Source organism: Pezoporus occidentalis, unplaced genomic scaffold (genome assembly GCF_034315485.1).
Source record: "Pezoporus occidentalis ecotype Australia unplaced genomic scaffold, CSIRO_AGI_Poc_V1 ctg1748, whole genome shotgun sequence".
In the NCBI taxonomy this organism is placed as follows: Eukaryota; Metazoa; Chordata; class Aves; order Psittaciformes; family Psittacidae; genus Pezoporus; species Pezoporus occidentalis.
In genome coordinates, this window is record NW_026913584.1 from 1 (window position 1) to 15413 (window position 15413).

Here is a 15413-nt window from a genome sequence, read left to right on the forward strand (position 1 = left end):
TGGGGTGGTAATGGGGGGTAATGGGGGGCTAATGGGGGCAATGGGGGGTAATGGAGGGTAATGGGGATCAATGGGGGGCAATGGGTGGCAATGGGAGGGTAATGGGGGGCAATGGGGTGGTAATGGGGGGCAATGGGTGGCAATGGGGGGGTAATGGGGATCAATGGGGGGTAATGGGGGGCAATGGGGGGGTAATGGGGGTCTATGAGGGGCAATGGGGGGTAATGGGGGGTTATGGGGGGTTAATGGGGGGCAATGGGGGGGTAATGGGGGGCAATGAGGGGGAATGGGGATCAATGGGGTGTAATTGGGGGGAATGGGGGGCAATGGGGAGGTAATGGGGATCAATGGGGAGGCAATGGGGGGTAATGGGGGGTAATGGGGGGCAATGGGGTGGTAATGGGGGGGCAATGGGGATCAATGGGGGGTCATGGGGAGGCAATGGGGATCAATGGGGGGTAATGGGGGGCAATGGGGGGGTAATAGGGATCAATGGTGGATCAATGGGGAGGTAATGGGGGGGTAATGGGGCAGTAATGGGGATCAATGGGGGGCAATGGGGGCAATGGGGGGGTAATGGGGGGCAATGAGGGGGAATGGGGATCAATGGGGTGTAATTGGGGGGAATGGGGGGCAATGGGGAGGTAATGGGGATCAATGGGGGGCAATGGGGAGGCAATGGGGGGTAATGGGGGGCAATGGGGGGTAATGGGGGGCTATAGGGGTCAGTGGGGGTCTATGGGCGGGCAATGAGGGGGTAATGGGGGGCAATGGGAGGTTATAGGGGGTAATGGGGATCAGTGGGGGCTAATAGGGGGCAATGGGGGGTAATGGGGGGCAATGGGAGGTTATAGGGGGGCAATGATGCTAAGGGGGCGCCGGAAGTGCTCCCACCGGAAGTGCTCCCACCGGAAGTGCTCCCACCGGAAGCGCTCCTACCGGAAGCCGCCTCAGATCCAAGATGGCGCCGCGCGGAGCGGGACGCCGCCGCCGTCGTCGCCGCGGCGACGGCCCCATAGAGCCCCATGGAAGCCCCATAGAGCCCCATGGAAGCCCCATAGAGCCCCATAGCGCCCCACAGAGCCCTACGGAAGCCCAGTCTAGGGTTTACATCCCCGGTGTGGGGCCTCCGCTGGGGCCGGACGAGGAGCTGGTTATGGACGAAGAGGCCTATGTGTTGTATCACCGCGCCGGCACCGGTAGGAGCGGCTCTATGGGGTTCTATGGGGCTCTGTGGGGCTCTATGGGGTTCTATGGGGTTCTGTGGGGCTCTATGGGGTTCTATGGAGCTCTGTGGGGTTCTGTGGGGTTCTGTGGGGCTCTATGGGGCTCTATGGGGTTCTATGGGGCTCTATGGGTTTCTATGGGGCTCTATGGGGGCTCTGTGGGGTTCTATGGGGCTCTGTGGGGTTCTATGGGGCTCTATGGGGTTCTGTGGGGCTCTGTGGGGCTCTATGGGGTTCTATGGGGCTCTATGGGGTTCTGTGGGACTCTGTGGGGTTCTGTGGGTCTCTATGTGGTTCTGTGGGGTTCTGTGGGGCTCTATGGGGTTCTGTGGGGCTCTATGGGGCTCTGTGGGGTTCTATGGGGCTCTATCGGGTTCTGTGGGGCTCTATAGGGTTCTGTGGGGCTCTATGGAGCTCTATGGGGCTCTATGGGGTTCTGTGGGGCTCTATAGGGTTCTATGGGGCTCTATGGGGCTTTGTGGGGTTCTGTGGGGCTCTATGGGGTTCTATGGGGCTCTATGGGGTTCTGTGGGGCTCTATGGGGCTCTATGGGGTTCTGTGGGGCTCTATGGGGCTCTGTGGGGTTCTGTGGGGTTCTATGGGGCTCTATGGGGTTCTATGGAGCTCTGTGGGGCTCTATGGGGTTCTGTGGGGCTCTATGGGGCTCTGTGGGGCTCTATGGGGTTCTGTGGGGCTCTATGGGGTTCTATGGGGCTCTGTGGGTTTCTGTGGGGCTCTATGGGGTTCTATGGAGCTCTATGGGGCTCTATGGGGTTCTATGGGGCTGCTCCCCCCCTCTCCTTCCCCATAGGGGCCCCGTGTTTGAGCCTCGATGTGGTCCCGGACGAGCTGGGGGAGGGCCGGGAGGAGCTGCCCCTGTCCCTGCTGCTCTGCGCGGGGACCCAGGCGCCCACGGCCCAGGGCAACCGGTGAGTGCGCGGTGGGACCCATAGGGACCCATAGAGACCCATAGAGAGCCATAGGGAGCTATAGGGAGCCATAGAGACCCATAGGGAGTTATAGAGACCCATAGAGAGCCATAGAGAGCCATAGAGAGCCATAGAGACCCATAGGGACCCATAGGGACCCATAGAGACCCATAGGGACCCATAGAGCTTATAGAGATCCATAGGGACCCATAGAGAGCCATAGGGACCCATAGAGACCCATGGAGACCCATAGAGCGTATAGAGATCCATAGAGACCTATAGAGACCCATAGGGACCCATAGAGTGCATAGAGATCCATAGAGACCCATAGGGACCCATAGAGCACATAGAGACCCATAGAGACCTATAGGGACCCATAGAGCGCATAGAGATCCATAGGGACCCATAGAGACCCATAGGGAGTCATAGAGATCATGGAGACCCATAGAGACCCATAGGGACCCGTACAGACCCATACAGCGCATAAAGATCCGTAGAGACCCATAGGGACCTATAGGGTTCATAGGGACCCATAGAGGGCATAGACACCCATAGAGACCCATAGGGACCCATAGGGACCATAGAGAGCCATAGAGACTCATACAGCACCCCCTTAAGCCTCCCTCCATGCTTTGGGTCACCCCCTTAATGCCCCCGCAACCTATGGGGCACCCCCTTACTGCCCCCCCCACCCTATGGGGCACCCCTTAACCCCCCCCCCAGTCTATGTTGCCCCCCCTTAATCCCCCCCCAACCTATGGGGCACCCCCTTACTGCCCCCCCCACCCTATGGGGCACCCCCTTAACGCCTTCCCCTCCCTATGGGGCACCCCCTTACTGCCCCCCCAACCTATGGGGCACCCCCTTACTGCCCCCCCCAACCTATGGAGCACACCCTTACTGCCCCCCCCAACCTATGGGGCACCCCCTGACTGCCCCCCCACCCTATGGGGCACCCCCTTACTGCCCCCCCCCCCAGGCTGCTGGTGATGAAGATGCAGAACCTCCATGGGTTTCGGCGCCGGCGGGGGGGGGGCTCCAGCAGCGACGAGGAAGAGGAGGAGGAGGACGAAGAGGAAGAGGACGAGGAGGATGGGGGGCGCCAGCCCCAGCTGCTCCTGGCCATGGCCCCCCACTATGGGGCCATCAACCGCATCCGGGTACCGACCCCCCCCATGCACCCCAATAGGCACCCATAGGACCCCCCCCATGCACCCCAATAGGCACCCATAGGACCCCCCCCAATGCACCCCAATAGGCACCCATAGGACCCCCCCAATGCACCCCAATAGGCACCCATAGGATCCCCCCCTGACCCCAATAGGCACCCATAGGACCCCCCCCAATGCACCCCAATAGGCACCCATAGGACCCCCCCAATGCCCCCCAATAGGCACACATAGGACCCCCCCAATGCACCCCAATAGGCACCCATAGGACCCCCCCAATGCACCCCAATAGGCACCCATAGGATCCCCCCCTGACCCCAATAGGCACCCATAGGACCCCCCCAATGCACCCCAATAGGCACCCATAGGACCCCCCAATGCACCCCAATAGGCACCCCTAGGACCCCCCCCAATGCACCCCAATAGGCACCCATAGGACCCCCCCAAAGCACCCCAATAGGCACCCATAGGACCCCCCCAATGCACCCCAATAGGCACCCATAGAACCCCCCCAATGCACCCCAATAGGCACCCATAGGACCCCCCCCAATGCACCCCAATAGGCACCCATAGGACCCCCCCAATGCACCCCAATAGGCACCCATAGGACCCCCCCAATGCACCCCAATAGGCACCCATAGGACCCCCCCCAATGCACCCCAATAGGCACCCATAGGACCCCCCCCAATGCACCCCAATAGGCACCCATAGAACCCCCCATCACCCCAATAGGCACCCGTAGGACCCCCCCCAATGCACCCCAATAGGCACCCATAGGACCCCCATCACCCCCCAAGCACCCCAATAGGCACCCATAGGACCCCCCTATCACCCCCCAAGCACCCCAATAAGCACCCATAGGACCCCCCCAATGCACCCCTATAGGCACCCATAGCACCCCTCCATCACCCCCCAAGCACCCCAATAGGCACCCATAGGACCCCCCATCACCCCCCAAGCACCCCAATAGGCACCCATAGGACCCCCCATCACCCCAATACCCCCGAAGCACCCCAATAGGTACCCATAGGACCCCCCCATAGCACCCCAATAGGCACCCATAGGACCCCCCCATCACCCCTATACCCCCCAAGCACCCCAATAGGTACCCATAGAAACCCCCATCACCCCTATACCCCCCAATGCACCCCAATAGGCACCCATAGGAACCCCCCAGCACCCCAATAGGCACCAATAGGACCCCTCCATCAACCCAATACCCCCCCAAGCACCCCAATAGGCACCCATAGGACCCCCCCCTGACCCCCATACCCCCCCCAGGTGACTGAACTGGGCTCTATGGGGCCGGTGGCAGCCTTGTGGTCGGAGCGGGGCCAGGTGGAGGTGGTGGCCTTGGGGGGGGCCCTGGAGGCCCTTGGGGGGCTGGAGGGGGGGGGGGGCCTCCTCCTGAAGGAACAGCCCCCCCTGAACCCCCTCTGCACCTTCCCGGGTCACATGGGCGAGGGCTACGCCTTGGATTGGTCGCCTACTGTTAATGGTTAGTGGGGGGGGGGGGCTATGGGGTGGGAGGGGGCTATGGGGTGGGAGGGGTCTATGGGGATGGTGGGGCTGTGGGGATTTGGGGGGGCTATGGGGATTGGGGGGCTATGGGGATGGGGGGGTCTATGGGGCTGGGGGGTCTATGGGGATGGGGGGCTGTGGGGATGGGGGGGCTGTGGGGATGGGGGGGCTATGGGGATTGGGGGGGTCTATGGGGATGGGGGGTCTATGGGGATGGGGGGGCTGTGGGGATGGGGGGGCTGTGGGGATTGGGGGGGTCTATGGGGATGGGGGGTCTATGGGGATGGGGGGCTATGGGGATTGGGGGGCTATGGGGATTTGGGGGGGCTATGGGGATTGGGGGGCTATGGGGCTGTGGGGGCTATGGGGCTGTGGGGGCTATGGGGCTGGGGGGTCTATGGGGATGGGGGGCTATGGGGATGGGGGGGCTATGGGGATGGGGGGGCTATGGGGATGGGAGGGTCTATGGGGATTGGGGGGCTATGGGGATGGGGGGTCTATGGGGATGGGGGGGCTATAGGGATGGGGGGTCTATGGGGCTGTGGGGGCTATGGGGATGGGGGGTCTATGGGGATGGGGGGGCTATAGGGATGGGGGGTCTATGGGGCTGGGGGGCCTATGGGGATGGGGGGTCTATGGGGATGGGGGGGCTATGGGGATGGGGGGTCTATGGGGATGGGGGGGCTATAGGGATGGGGGGTCTATGGGGCTGTGGGGGCTATGGGGATTGGGGGCCTATGGGCATGGGGGGTCTATGGGGCTGGGGGGCCTATGGGGATGGGGGGTCTATGGGGCTGGGGGGGCTATGGGGATTGGGGGCCTATGGGCATGGGGGGTCTATGGGGCTGGGGGGCCTATGGGGATGGGGGGTCTATGGGGCTGGGGGGGCTATGGGGATTGGGGGGGCTATGGGGATGGGGTTCTATGGGGATGGGGGGTCTATGGGGATGGGGGGGTCTATGGGGATTGGGGGGCTATGGGGATGGGGGGGCCTATGGGGATGGGGGGGCTATGGGGATGGGGGGCTATGGGGATGGGGGGGCCTATGGGGATGGGGGGGCTATGGGGATGGGGGAGTTCTATGGGTATTGGGGGTCTATGGGGATGGGGGGGTCTATGGGGACTGGGGGTCTATGGGGACGGGGGGGCTATGGGGATGGGGGGGCTATGGGGATGGGGGGTTTATTGGGATGGGGGGCTATGGGGATGGGGGGGTCTATGGGGATGGGGGGTCTATGGGGCTGGGGGGGCTATGGGGATTGGGGGTCTATGGGGGTGGGAGGTCTATGGGGCTGGGGGGGCTATGGGGATAGGGGGGCTATGGGGTTTTGGGGGTTCTATGGGAGTAGGGTGTTTATGGGGATGGGGGCATCTATGGGGTTGGGGGGTCTATGGGGATGGGGGGGTGTCTATGGGGCTGGGGGTGCTCTGTGGGGCAGTAGGGGGTGTCTATAGAGCAGAAAGCGCTATGGGGAGGGGGTCCTTTGGGGGCGTGGTCATACAGGAGGGGGCGTGGCCATAGGGAAAGGGAGGGTGTGGTCCTAGAGGAGGGGGGCGTGGTCATAGCGGAGAGGGCGTGGTCATAGAGAAGGGTTGGACGGTCAGAATGGAGGGGGCGGGGGCGGGGGGGGGCGTGGTCCTAGAGGAGGGGGCGTGGCCATAGCGAAGGGAAGGACATCCTACAGGAGGGGGCGTGGTCATAGAGGTGAAGGCGTGGTCATAGCAGAGGGGGTGTAGTCATGGGGGGCGTGGTCATAGAGGAGGGGGCGTGGTCGGGGGGGTGTGTGGTCCTGGAGGACGGGGCGTGGCCATAGAGAAGGGGGGGAGGTCCTAGAGGAGGGGGCGTGGTCGGGGGGGGGGGCGTGGTCGGGGGGGCGCGGTCCTAGAGGAGGGGGTGTGGTCATAGAGAAGGGGGCGTGGTCCTTTAGGAGGGGCGTGGCCACATGGGAGTTGGGGCGTGGTCATAGAGAAGGGGGGGTGGTCCACAAGGAGGGGGCGTGGTCATAGAGAAGAGGGCGTGGTCCTAGAGGAGGAGGGGCGTGGCCTGACCCCCCCCCCCCATTGGCCCCGCCCCCAGGGCAGCTCCTCTCCGGGGACTGTTCCGGAAGGATCCACGTGTGGCGGCCGCAGGGGGGGGGCTGGGCCGTGGATCAGCGCCCCCTGCTGGGCCACAGCGCCTCCGTGGAGGACCTGCAGTGGTCGCCCAATGAGCCCTCGGTACGGCCTGGGGGGTGCTGTGGGGTGCTATGGGGTGCTATGGGGGCTCTATGGGGCGCTGTGGGGTGCTATGGGGCTCTATGGGGTGCTATGGGGGCTCTGTGGGGTGCTATGGGGGCTGTATGGGGTGCTATGGGGGCTCTGTGGGGTGCTATGGGGGCTCTGTGGGTTGCTATGGGGTCTCTATGGGGCGCTATGGGGGCTCTGTGGGGTGTTCTAGGGTGCTATGGGGGCTCTATGGGGTGCTACGGGGTGCTATGGAGGTGCTATGGGGGCTCTATGGGGTGCTATGGGTGCTCTATGGGGTGCTGTGGGGGCTCTATGGGTTGCTAAGGGGCGCTATGGGGTGCTATGGGGGCTCTGGGGGTGCTAAGAGGCACTATGGGGTGCTATGGGGGCTCTATGGGGATCTATGGGGGCTCTGTGGGGCGCTATGGGGGCTCTGTGGGGTGTTATGGGGGCTTTATGGGGTGCTATGGGGGCTCTATGGGGAGCTATGGGGGCTCTATGGGCTGCTATGGGGCGCTATAGGGTGCTATGGGGCGCTATGGGGTGCTATGGGGGCTTTATGGGGTGCTATGGGGCGCTTTGGGGGCTCTGTGGGGTGCTATGGGGTCTCTATGGGGCGCTATGGGGGCTCTGTGGGGTGCTATGGTGTGCTAAGGGGGCTCTATAGGGTGCTATGGGGGCTCTGTGGGGTGCTATGGGGTCTCTATGGGGCGCTATGGGGGCTCTGTGGGGTGCTATGGTGTGCTAAGGGGGCTCTATAGGGTGCTATGGGGGCTCTGTGGGGTGCTATGGGGTCTCTATGGGGCGCTATGGGGGCTCTGTGGGGTGCTATGGTGTGCTAAGGGGGCTCTATAGGGTGCTATGGGGGCTCTATGGGGTGCTAAGGGGGCTCTGTGAGGTGCTATAGGGGCTCTATGGGGTGCTAAGGGGGCTCTGTGAGGTGCTATAGGGGCTCTATGGGGTGCTATGGGGGCTCTATGGGGTGCTATGGGGTGCTAAGGGGGCTCTATGGGGGCTCTATGGGGCGCTGTGGGGTGCTATGGAGGCACTATGGGGCTCTATGGGGTGCTATGGGCGCTCTGTGGGGTGCTGTGGGGTGTTAAGCAGCACTATGGAGTGCTATGGGGCGCTATGGGGTGCTATGGAGGCACTATGGGGCTCTATGGGGTGCTATGGGGGCTCTATGGGGTGCTATGGGGCGCTGTGGGGGCTCTATGGGGTGCTATGGGGGCTCTATGGGGTGCTATGGGGGTGCTATGGGGGCTCTATGGGGGTGCTATGGGGCGCTATGGGGGTGCTATGGGGGTGCTATGGGGGCTCTATGGGGTGCTATGGGGGCTGTATGGGGTGCTATAGGGGCTCTATGGGGGCTCTGTGGGGTGCTATGGGGGCTCTGTGGGGTGCTACAGGGTGCTAAGGTCCCTAACCCTCTCTATCCCCACTCTATGGTCTCTCCCTGGTCTCCCTATGCTCTCTCTATGGTCTCTCTATGCTCTCTCTATGCCCTCTCTATGCCCTCTCTATGGTCTCTCTATGCTCTCTCTATGCTCTCTCTATGCTCTCTCTATGCTCTCTCTATCCCCTCTCTATGCTCTCTCTATCCCCTCTCTATGGTCTCTCTATGCCCTCTCTATGCTCTCTCTATGCTCTCTCTATGGCCCTCTCTATGCTCTCTCTATCCCCTCTCTATGCTCTCTCTATGGTCTCTCTATGGTCTCTCTATGGTCTCTCTATGCTCTCTCTATGGTCTCTCTATGCTCTCTCTATGCTCTCTCTATGCTCTCTCTATGCCCTCTCTATGGTCTCTCTATGCTCTCTCTATGCTCTCTCTATGCTCTCTCTATGCTCTCTCTATGCTCTCTCTATGCTCTCTATGCCCTCTCTATCCCCTCCCCATCCCCTCTCTATGGTTCCCCCCCCTCCAGGTGTTCTGCTCCTGCTCCGCCGACGCCTCCCTTCGGGTGTGGGACATCCGGGCCCCCCCCCCCCGCGCCTGTCGCTTGGTTGCGCCCGGGGCCCACGGCGCCGACGTCAACGCCTTGAGCTGGAGCCGCCGCGACCCCTTTGTGCTCAGCGGGGGGGACGACGGCGCCGTGAACCTCTGGGACCTGCGCCGCTTCCATGTGAGCCCCATAGAGACCCATAGAGACCCATAGGGATCCATAGAGACCCATAGAGACCCATAGAGACACATAGAGACACATAGGGACACATAGAGACACATAGGGACCCATAGAGACCCATAGAGACCCATAGAGACACATAGAGACACATAGAGACACATAGAGACACATAGGGACCCATAGAGACGCATAGGGACACATAGAGACACATAGAGACCCATAGAGACCCATAGGGACACATAGAGACACATATAGACCCATAGAGACCCATAGGGACACATAGAGACACATAGAGACCCATAGAGACCCATAGGGACACATAGAGACACATAGAGACCCATAGAGACACATAGAGACCCATAGAGACCCATAGGGACCCATAGGGACCCATAGAGACACATAGGGCCCCATAGGGACACATAGAGACCCATAGAGACCCATAGAGACCCATAGCGACCCATAGAGACCCCATAGAGGGGCCCCATAGCAACCCATAGCGACCCATAGCAACCCCATAGGGGACCCATAGAGACCCATAGGGGACCCATAGCGACCCCTATAGAGACACCCCATAGAGATCACGTAGACCCTCCAACCTGCCCCATAGACCCCCTCCATCGCCACATCCCCCGGAAACCTCCCCCGTAGACCCCCCTCCAGCCCCACATCCCACCCCACACCCCCCTTCTCCCCCCCATAGACCCCCTTCCAGCCCCACATCCCACCCCACACCCCCCTCCTCCCCCCCATAGACCCCCCTCCAGCCCCACATTCCACCCCACACCCCTCTTCTCCCCCCCATAGACCCCCCTCCAGCCCCACATCCCCCCCACAGCCCCCTCCTCCACCCCATAGACCCCCTCCAGCCCCACATCCTGCCCCATACCTCCCCTTCCAGCCCCACATCCTGCCCCACACCCCGCCCCACACCCCCCTCCTCCCCCCCATAGCCCCCCCCTTCCAGCCCCACATCCTGCCCCATAGACAGGCTCCAGCGTGGCCACCTTCAAGCAGCACCGCGGCCCCATCGTCGCCCTCCAATGGCACCCCACAGCCAGCGGGGTCCTGGCGGCCGCCGGTGCCGACGACCTCGTCACCCAATGGGACCTGGGAGTGGAGGCGGACCCGGACGAGGAGCTCGCTATGGGGCGGAGCGACCCCCAAGTGTGGGGCGGGGGTTTGGAGGCGCTGCCCCCCCAGCTCCTTTTCTTGCATCAGGGGGAACGGGAGCTCAAGGAGCTGCGCTGGCACCCGCAGTGCCCGGGGCTGATGCTCACGGCCTCCAGGGATGGAGTGGCCCTATGGAGGTCCGCCAGCGTCTAGGGGGCGCTGTGGGGAGAGATGTGGGGCATGGGGGTCCGCCGGCCGCTAGGGGGCGCTGTGTGTGTTGGGTGTCCGCTAGGGGGCGCTGTGGGGGGGGTGGAGCGTGCATGGAGGTCCGCCGGCCGCTCGGGGGCGCTGTGGGGAGAGATGTGAGGCAAGGGGGTCCGCCACCTGCTAGGGGGCGCTGTGTTGCGGGGTGTCCGCTAGGGGGCGCTGTGGGGAGAGGAATGGGGTGTGGAGGTTCGCTGGCAGATAGGGGGCGCTGTGGGGAGAGGGTAGGGACGTGGGGGTCCTCCAGCCGCTAGGGGACGCTGTGGGGAGAGATAGGGGGCACGGAGGTCCGCCGGCCGCTAGGGGGCGCTGTGGGGGGCAGGTATGGGGTGCATGGAGGTCCGCCACCCTCTAGGGAGCGCTGTGTGGGGGGGGTGTCCGCTAGGGGGCGCTGTGGGGGGTTGGAGGGTGCATGGAGGTCCGCCAGCCGCTAGGGGGTGTTGTGGGGTGAGGGTGCGCATGGAGGTCCGCCGGCCGCTAGGGGGCGCTGTGGGGAGAGGAATGGGGCACAGGGGTCTGCCAGCCGCTAGGGGGCGCTGTGGGGAGAGGGAGGGGGTGTGGGGGTCCGCTAGGGGGCACTGTGGGGGGGAGATGTGGGGCACAGGGGTCCGCTGGTGTCTAGGGGTGCTGTGGGGAGAGGGAGGGGGTATGGGGTCCGCCAGCCTCCAGGGGACGCTGTGGGGAGAGAAATGGGGCAAGGAGGTACGCCAATTTCTAGGGGGCGCTGTGGGGAGAGATATGGGGCACGGGGGTCCGCCGGCCACTAGGGGCCGCTGTGTGTGTGGGGTGTCCGCTAGGGGGCGCTGTGGGGAGAGGGAAGGGGTGTGGGGGTCCGCCAGCCACTAGGGGACGCTGTGTGTGGGGGGGTGTCCGCTAGGGGACGCTGTGGGGAGAGATGTGGGGCACGGGGGTCCGCCAGCCGCTAGGGGGCGCTGTGTGGGGGGGTGTGTCCGCTAGGGGGCGCTGTGGGGAGTTGGAGGGGGTATGGGGTCCTCCAGAGTCTAGGGGGCACTGTGGGGACTGAAAGGGGGCACGGGGGTCCGCCAGCCGCTAGGGGGCGCTGTCCGGAGAAAGAGGGCGCGTGGGGGTCCGCCGGCCGCTAGGGGGCGCTGTGAGGAAAGGGAGGGACACGCTAGGGGCGCATTGAGGTCCGCCAGCCGCTAGGGGGGCGCTGTGTGGGGGGGGGTGTCCGCTAGGGGCGGCTGTGGGGGGCGGCTATGGGGTGCGTGGAGGTCCGCCGGCCGCTAGGGGGCGCTGCGGGGTGAGGGTGCCCATGGAGGTCCGCCAGCGTCTAGGGGGCGCTGCGGAGAGAGATGTGGGGCACGGAGGTCCGCCACCCGGTAGGGGGCGCTCTTGGGGGCGGCTATGGGGCGTGGGGGTCCGCCAGCCGCTGGGGGGCGCTGTGGGGAAAGGAGGTTCATTGGCATATAGGGGGCGCTGTGGGGAGGGGGGGGTGGGGATCCGCTAGGGGGCGCTGTGGGGAGAGAGATGGAGCACGGAGGTCCTCCGGCCGCTAGGGGGCGCTGTGTGGGTTAGGAGGCTGCATAGAGGTCCGCCAGCCGCTAGGGGGCGCTGTGGGGAGCGGGAGGAGCGTGGTTAGGGGGCGCTCAGAGGTTGTTACCGGGTGCTATGGGGGGGGGGGGGGGGATGTGGGGTCGTTATGGAGAGCTTATGGGGCAGTTACAGTGTGGTTATGGGGCGCTGGGGGGAGCGCATGGGGTTATGGGGCAGCTATGGGGTAGCTATTGGGGGGTGGATGTGGGGTTGTGAGGGGGCTATGGGGTGGTTATAGGGCACTGTGGGGGGGGGATATAGGGGTGCTATGGGGCAGTTGTTGGCTACTTATGGGGTGTTGATGGGACAGTGACCCCCAAATTAAGCTCCTCCCCCTTAGGGGGTGACCCCCAAGTGTAGTGCAATGACAGCCACTTATGGGGCAGAGCGACTCCCCCCAGGACAAACCTCCTCCCTCCCCAACATCCACTTAGGGGGTGACCCCCAAGTTATGGGGCAGAGCGACCGTCCCTCCCCACAACATCCCCCCACTTAGGGGGTGCCCCGTGCCCCCCCCCAGCAATTCCTCCTTGATCCAATAAAACCCTTTCTATGCTTTAATTGGTCACTTCTTGTCACGTGGTTTGTGGGTGTACACGCCCCGCCCCCCAGTGGCGTGATGTCACGTGGTTTGTGTACCTCCCCCCCCCCCCCACGGTGTCACGTGTTTTGTTTGTGTGTACGCCCCACCCCCTCCCCGTGGTGTCACGTGGTTTGTGGATGTACACCCCACCCTGTCACGTGCTGTACACGCCCCCCATCACGTGGTGTACACGCCCCACCCCCTCCCCGTGGTGTCACGTGGTTTGTGGGAGTGTGTACGCCCCGCCCCCCCCGGTGTCACGTGGTTTGTGTGTGTATGGCCCCCCCACATCACGTGGTGTCCACGCCCCGCCCCCTCCCCGCGGTGTCACCTGGTGTGTACCCCCCCCCCCCAGTGGTGTCCACGCCCCCGCCCCCGTGGTGTCACATGGTTTGTGGGTGTACGCCCCGCCCCCCCGGTGTCACGTGGTGTACATGCCCCCGCCCCCTCCGTGTTGTCACGTGGTTTGTGTGTGTGTGTACGGCCCCCCATCACGTGGTGTACTTGCCCCTGCCCCCGTGGTGTCACGTGGTTTGTGTGTGTGTGTGTGTGTGTGTACTCCCCCCAATCACGTGGTGTACACGCCCCACCCCACCCCCGTGGTGTCACGTGGTGTCCACGCCCCCCGCCCCCTCGGTGTCACGTGGTGTCAGGCGAGGTCGGCGCGCCATTGGAGGGAGGTGTAGGCGGGGGCGCCCCCTGGCGGCCCGGCGGAGCAGAGCAGCAGCGTCTTGCGCACGTGGGTGCCCAGGCGGGCGGCGGCCACGAGGGAGCCCGGAGCCAATCCCGAGGAGGGGGCGGGGCACAAACAGAGGGCGGCGGCGTGGAAACGGGAGGGGGGGCCTGGGGGGGGGGGAGAGACCCATAGAGACCCATAGGGACACATAGAGACACATAGAGACACATAGAGACCCATAGAGACACATAGAGACACATAGAGACACATAGAGACCCATAGAGACACATAGAGACACATAGAGACACATAGAGACCCATAGAGACACATAGAGACCCATAGGGACCCATAGAGACCCATAGAGACACATAGAGACCCATAGAGACCCATAGAGACCCATAGAGACCCATAGAGACCCATAGAGACACATAGAGACACATAGAGACACATAGAAACCCATAGAGACCCCATAGAGGAAACCCATAGGGATCCATAGAGAGCCAGAGGGACCCATAGGGACACATAGGGACCATAAAGACCCATAGGGACCCATAGAGAGCATAAAGCCCCACAGGGACCCACAGAGACCGATAGGGACCCATAGAGACCCATAGAGACCATAGGGATCATAAAAACCCATAGACAACCAGAGGGACCCATAGGGACCCCACAGGGACCCATAGAGACCCATAGAGAGCCATAGGGACACATAGGGACCCATAGAGAGCATAGAGACCCAGAGGGACCCATAGGGACACATAGAGATACCATAGGAGAACATAGGGATCCATAGGGAGCCATAGGGACCATAAAGACCCATAGAGACCCATAGAGACCCATAGAGACCCATAGAGACACATAGGGACCATAGAGACCCATAGGGACCCACAGAGACCCACAGGATCCCATAGAGGCCACAGAGACCCCCCACCGCTGCCCCATACCTGGGTACACCAGGAAGTCCCCCCCGAACTTGCCGCCGTGGGTCAGGTACAGGCCCTTGCCCCATAGATCCCGGTACACACGGTAACGGTGCTCATGTGTGGGGCAGGCGGTGGGGGAGGGGCAGCTCCCGTCCGGGGGTGGGGGAGGGGCTGAAGGCTCTTGGGAGGAGGGGTCTGCAAGACGGGGGGGGTGGGGGTCAGTGAGGGGCTGCCCCATAGCACCCCATAGCTGCAGCATTGTACCCCATCACTGCCCCATAGCTCCCCATAGCTGCAGTATTGTAACCCATCACTGCCCCATAGCGGCCCATAGCTGCAGCATTGTACCCCATCACTGCCCCATAGCACCCCATAACTGCAGCATTGTACCCCATCACTGCCCCATAGCGGCCCATAACTGCCCCATAGTGCCCCATAACTGCCCCATAGTGCCCCATAACTGCCCTATAGCGCCCCATAACTGCCCCATAGTGCCCCATAACTGCCCTATAGCGCCCCATAACTGCAGCGTTGTACCTCATCACTGCCCCATGGCGCCCCATAAGTGCAGCATTGTACCCCATCACTGCCCCATAGAGCCCCATAACTGCAGCATTGTACCCCATCACTGCCCCATAGTGCCCCATAACTGCCCCATAGCGCCCCATAACTGCCCCCCCCCATACCTGTGGGGCTCTTCTCCGGCTCATCCTGTGCCTGAAAGGGGAGGGAATAAGAAAGGGGGCAGCCCCACGGCTGCCCCACAGCTGCCCTGTGCCTGCCCCATAAAAGCTCCCCCTCCCCATAGTTCTCCCACAGCCCCATAACTGCCCCACAGCCTGCCGTATCTGCCCCATAACCACCCATATCAGCCCCATAATCCCCCTATATCCACCCCATAGCCCCCCTATATGAGCCCCATTACTCCCCTACTTCAGTCCTATTGCTGCCCCATAACCCCAGCATATCAGACCTATTGCTGCCCCATACCCCCCCATATCATCCCCATAGCCCCCCTATATCCACCCCATACCCCCCCATATCAGCCCCATTGCTGCCCCATAACCCCCCATATAATTCCCATAACCCCCCATATCCACCCCATTACT

The 15413-nt window shown here is 63.1% G+C and overlaps 1 protein-coding gene and 1 long non-coding RNA gene across 2 annotated transcripts; one reads left to right on the forward strand and one right to left on the reverse strand.

Moving 5' to 3' along the window:
- The first annotated feature begins 861 nt into the window (after positions 1–861).
- GRWD1 (glutamate rich WD repeat containing 1) lies at positions 862–10525 on the forward strand. The gene is made up of 8 exons (XM_062614279.1): positions 862–964; positions 1038–1199; positions 2038–2155; positions 3135–3315; positions 4606–4822; positions 6923–7062; positions 8997–9194; positions 10179–10525. Exons 1-8 carry the CDS (start codon positions 862–864, stop codon positions 10515–10517), a joined length of 1458 nt encoding a protein of 485 aa, XP_062470263.1. The 3' UTR covers positions 10518–10525.
- Positions 10526–13328: 2803 nt separating this feature from the next.
- LOC134161453 (uncharacterized) lies at positions 13329–15053 on the reverse strand. Its single transcript, XR_009963981.1, has 3 exons — positions 14991–15053; positions 14326–14499; positions 13329–13548 (listed from the first exon to the last, which is right to left on the reverse strand). It is a non-coding gene; the product is annotated as an uncharacterized LOC134161453 (long non-coding RNA).
- Between the last annotated feature and the right edge of the window lie 360 nt (positions 15054–15413).

Coding starts and splice junctions, on each gene's coding strand:
- GRWD1 (XM_062614279.1), top strand. CDS start 862: ATGATGCTAAGGGGGCGCCGGAAGTGCTCCCACCGGAAGTGCTCCCAC. Junction 2,156..3,134: donor CCCACGGCCCAGGGCAACCG/GTGAGTGCGCGG, acceptor CCCCCCCCCCAG/GCTGCTGGTGATGAAGATGC. Junction 4,823..6,922: donor TTGGTCGCCTACTGTTAATG/GTTAGTGGGGGG, acceptor CCCCGCCCCCAG/GGCAGCTCCTCTCCGGGGAC.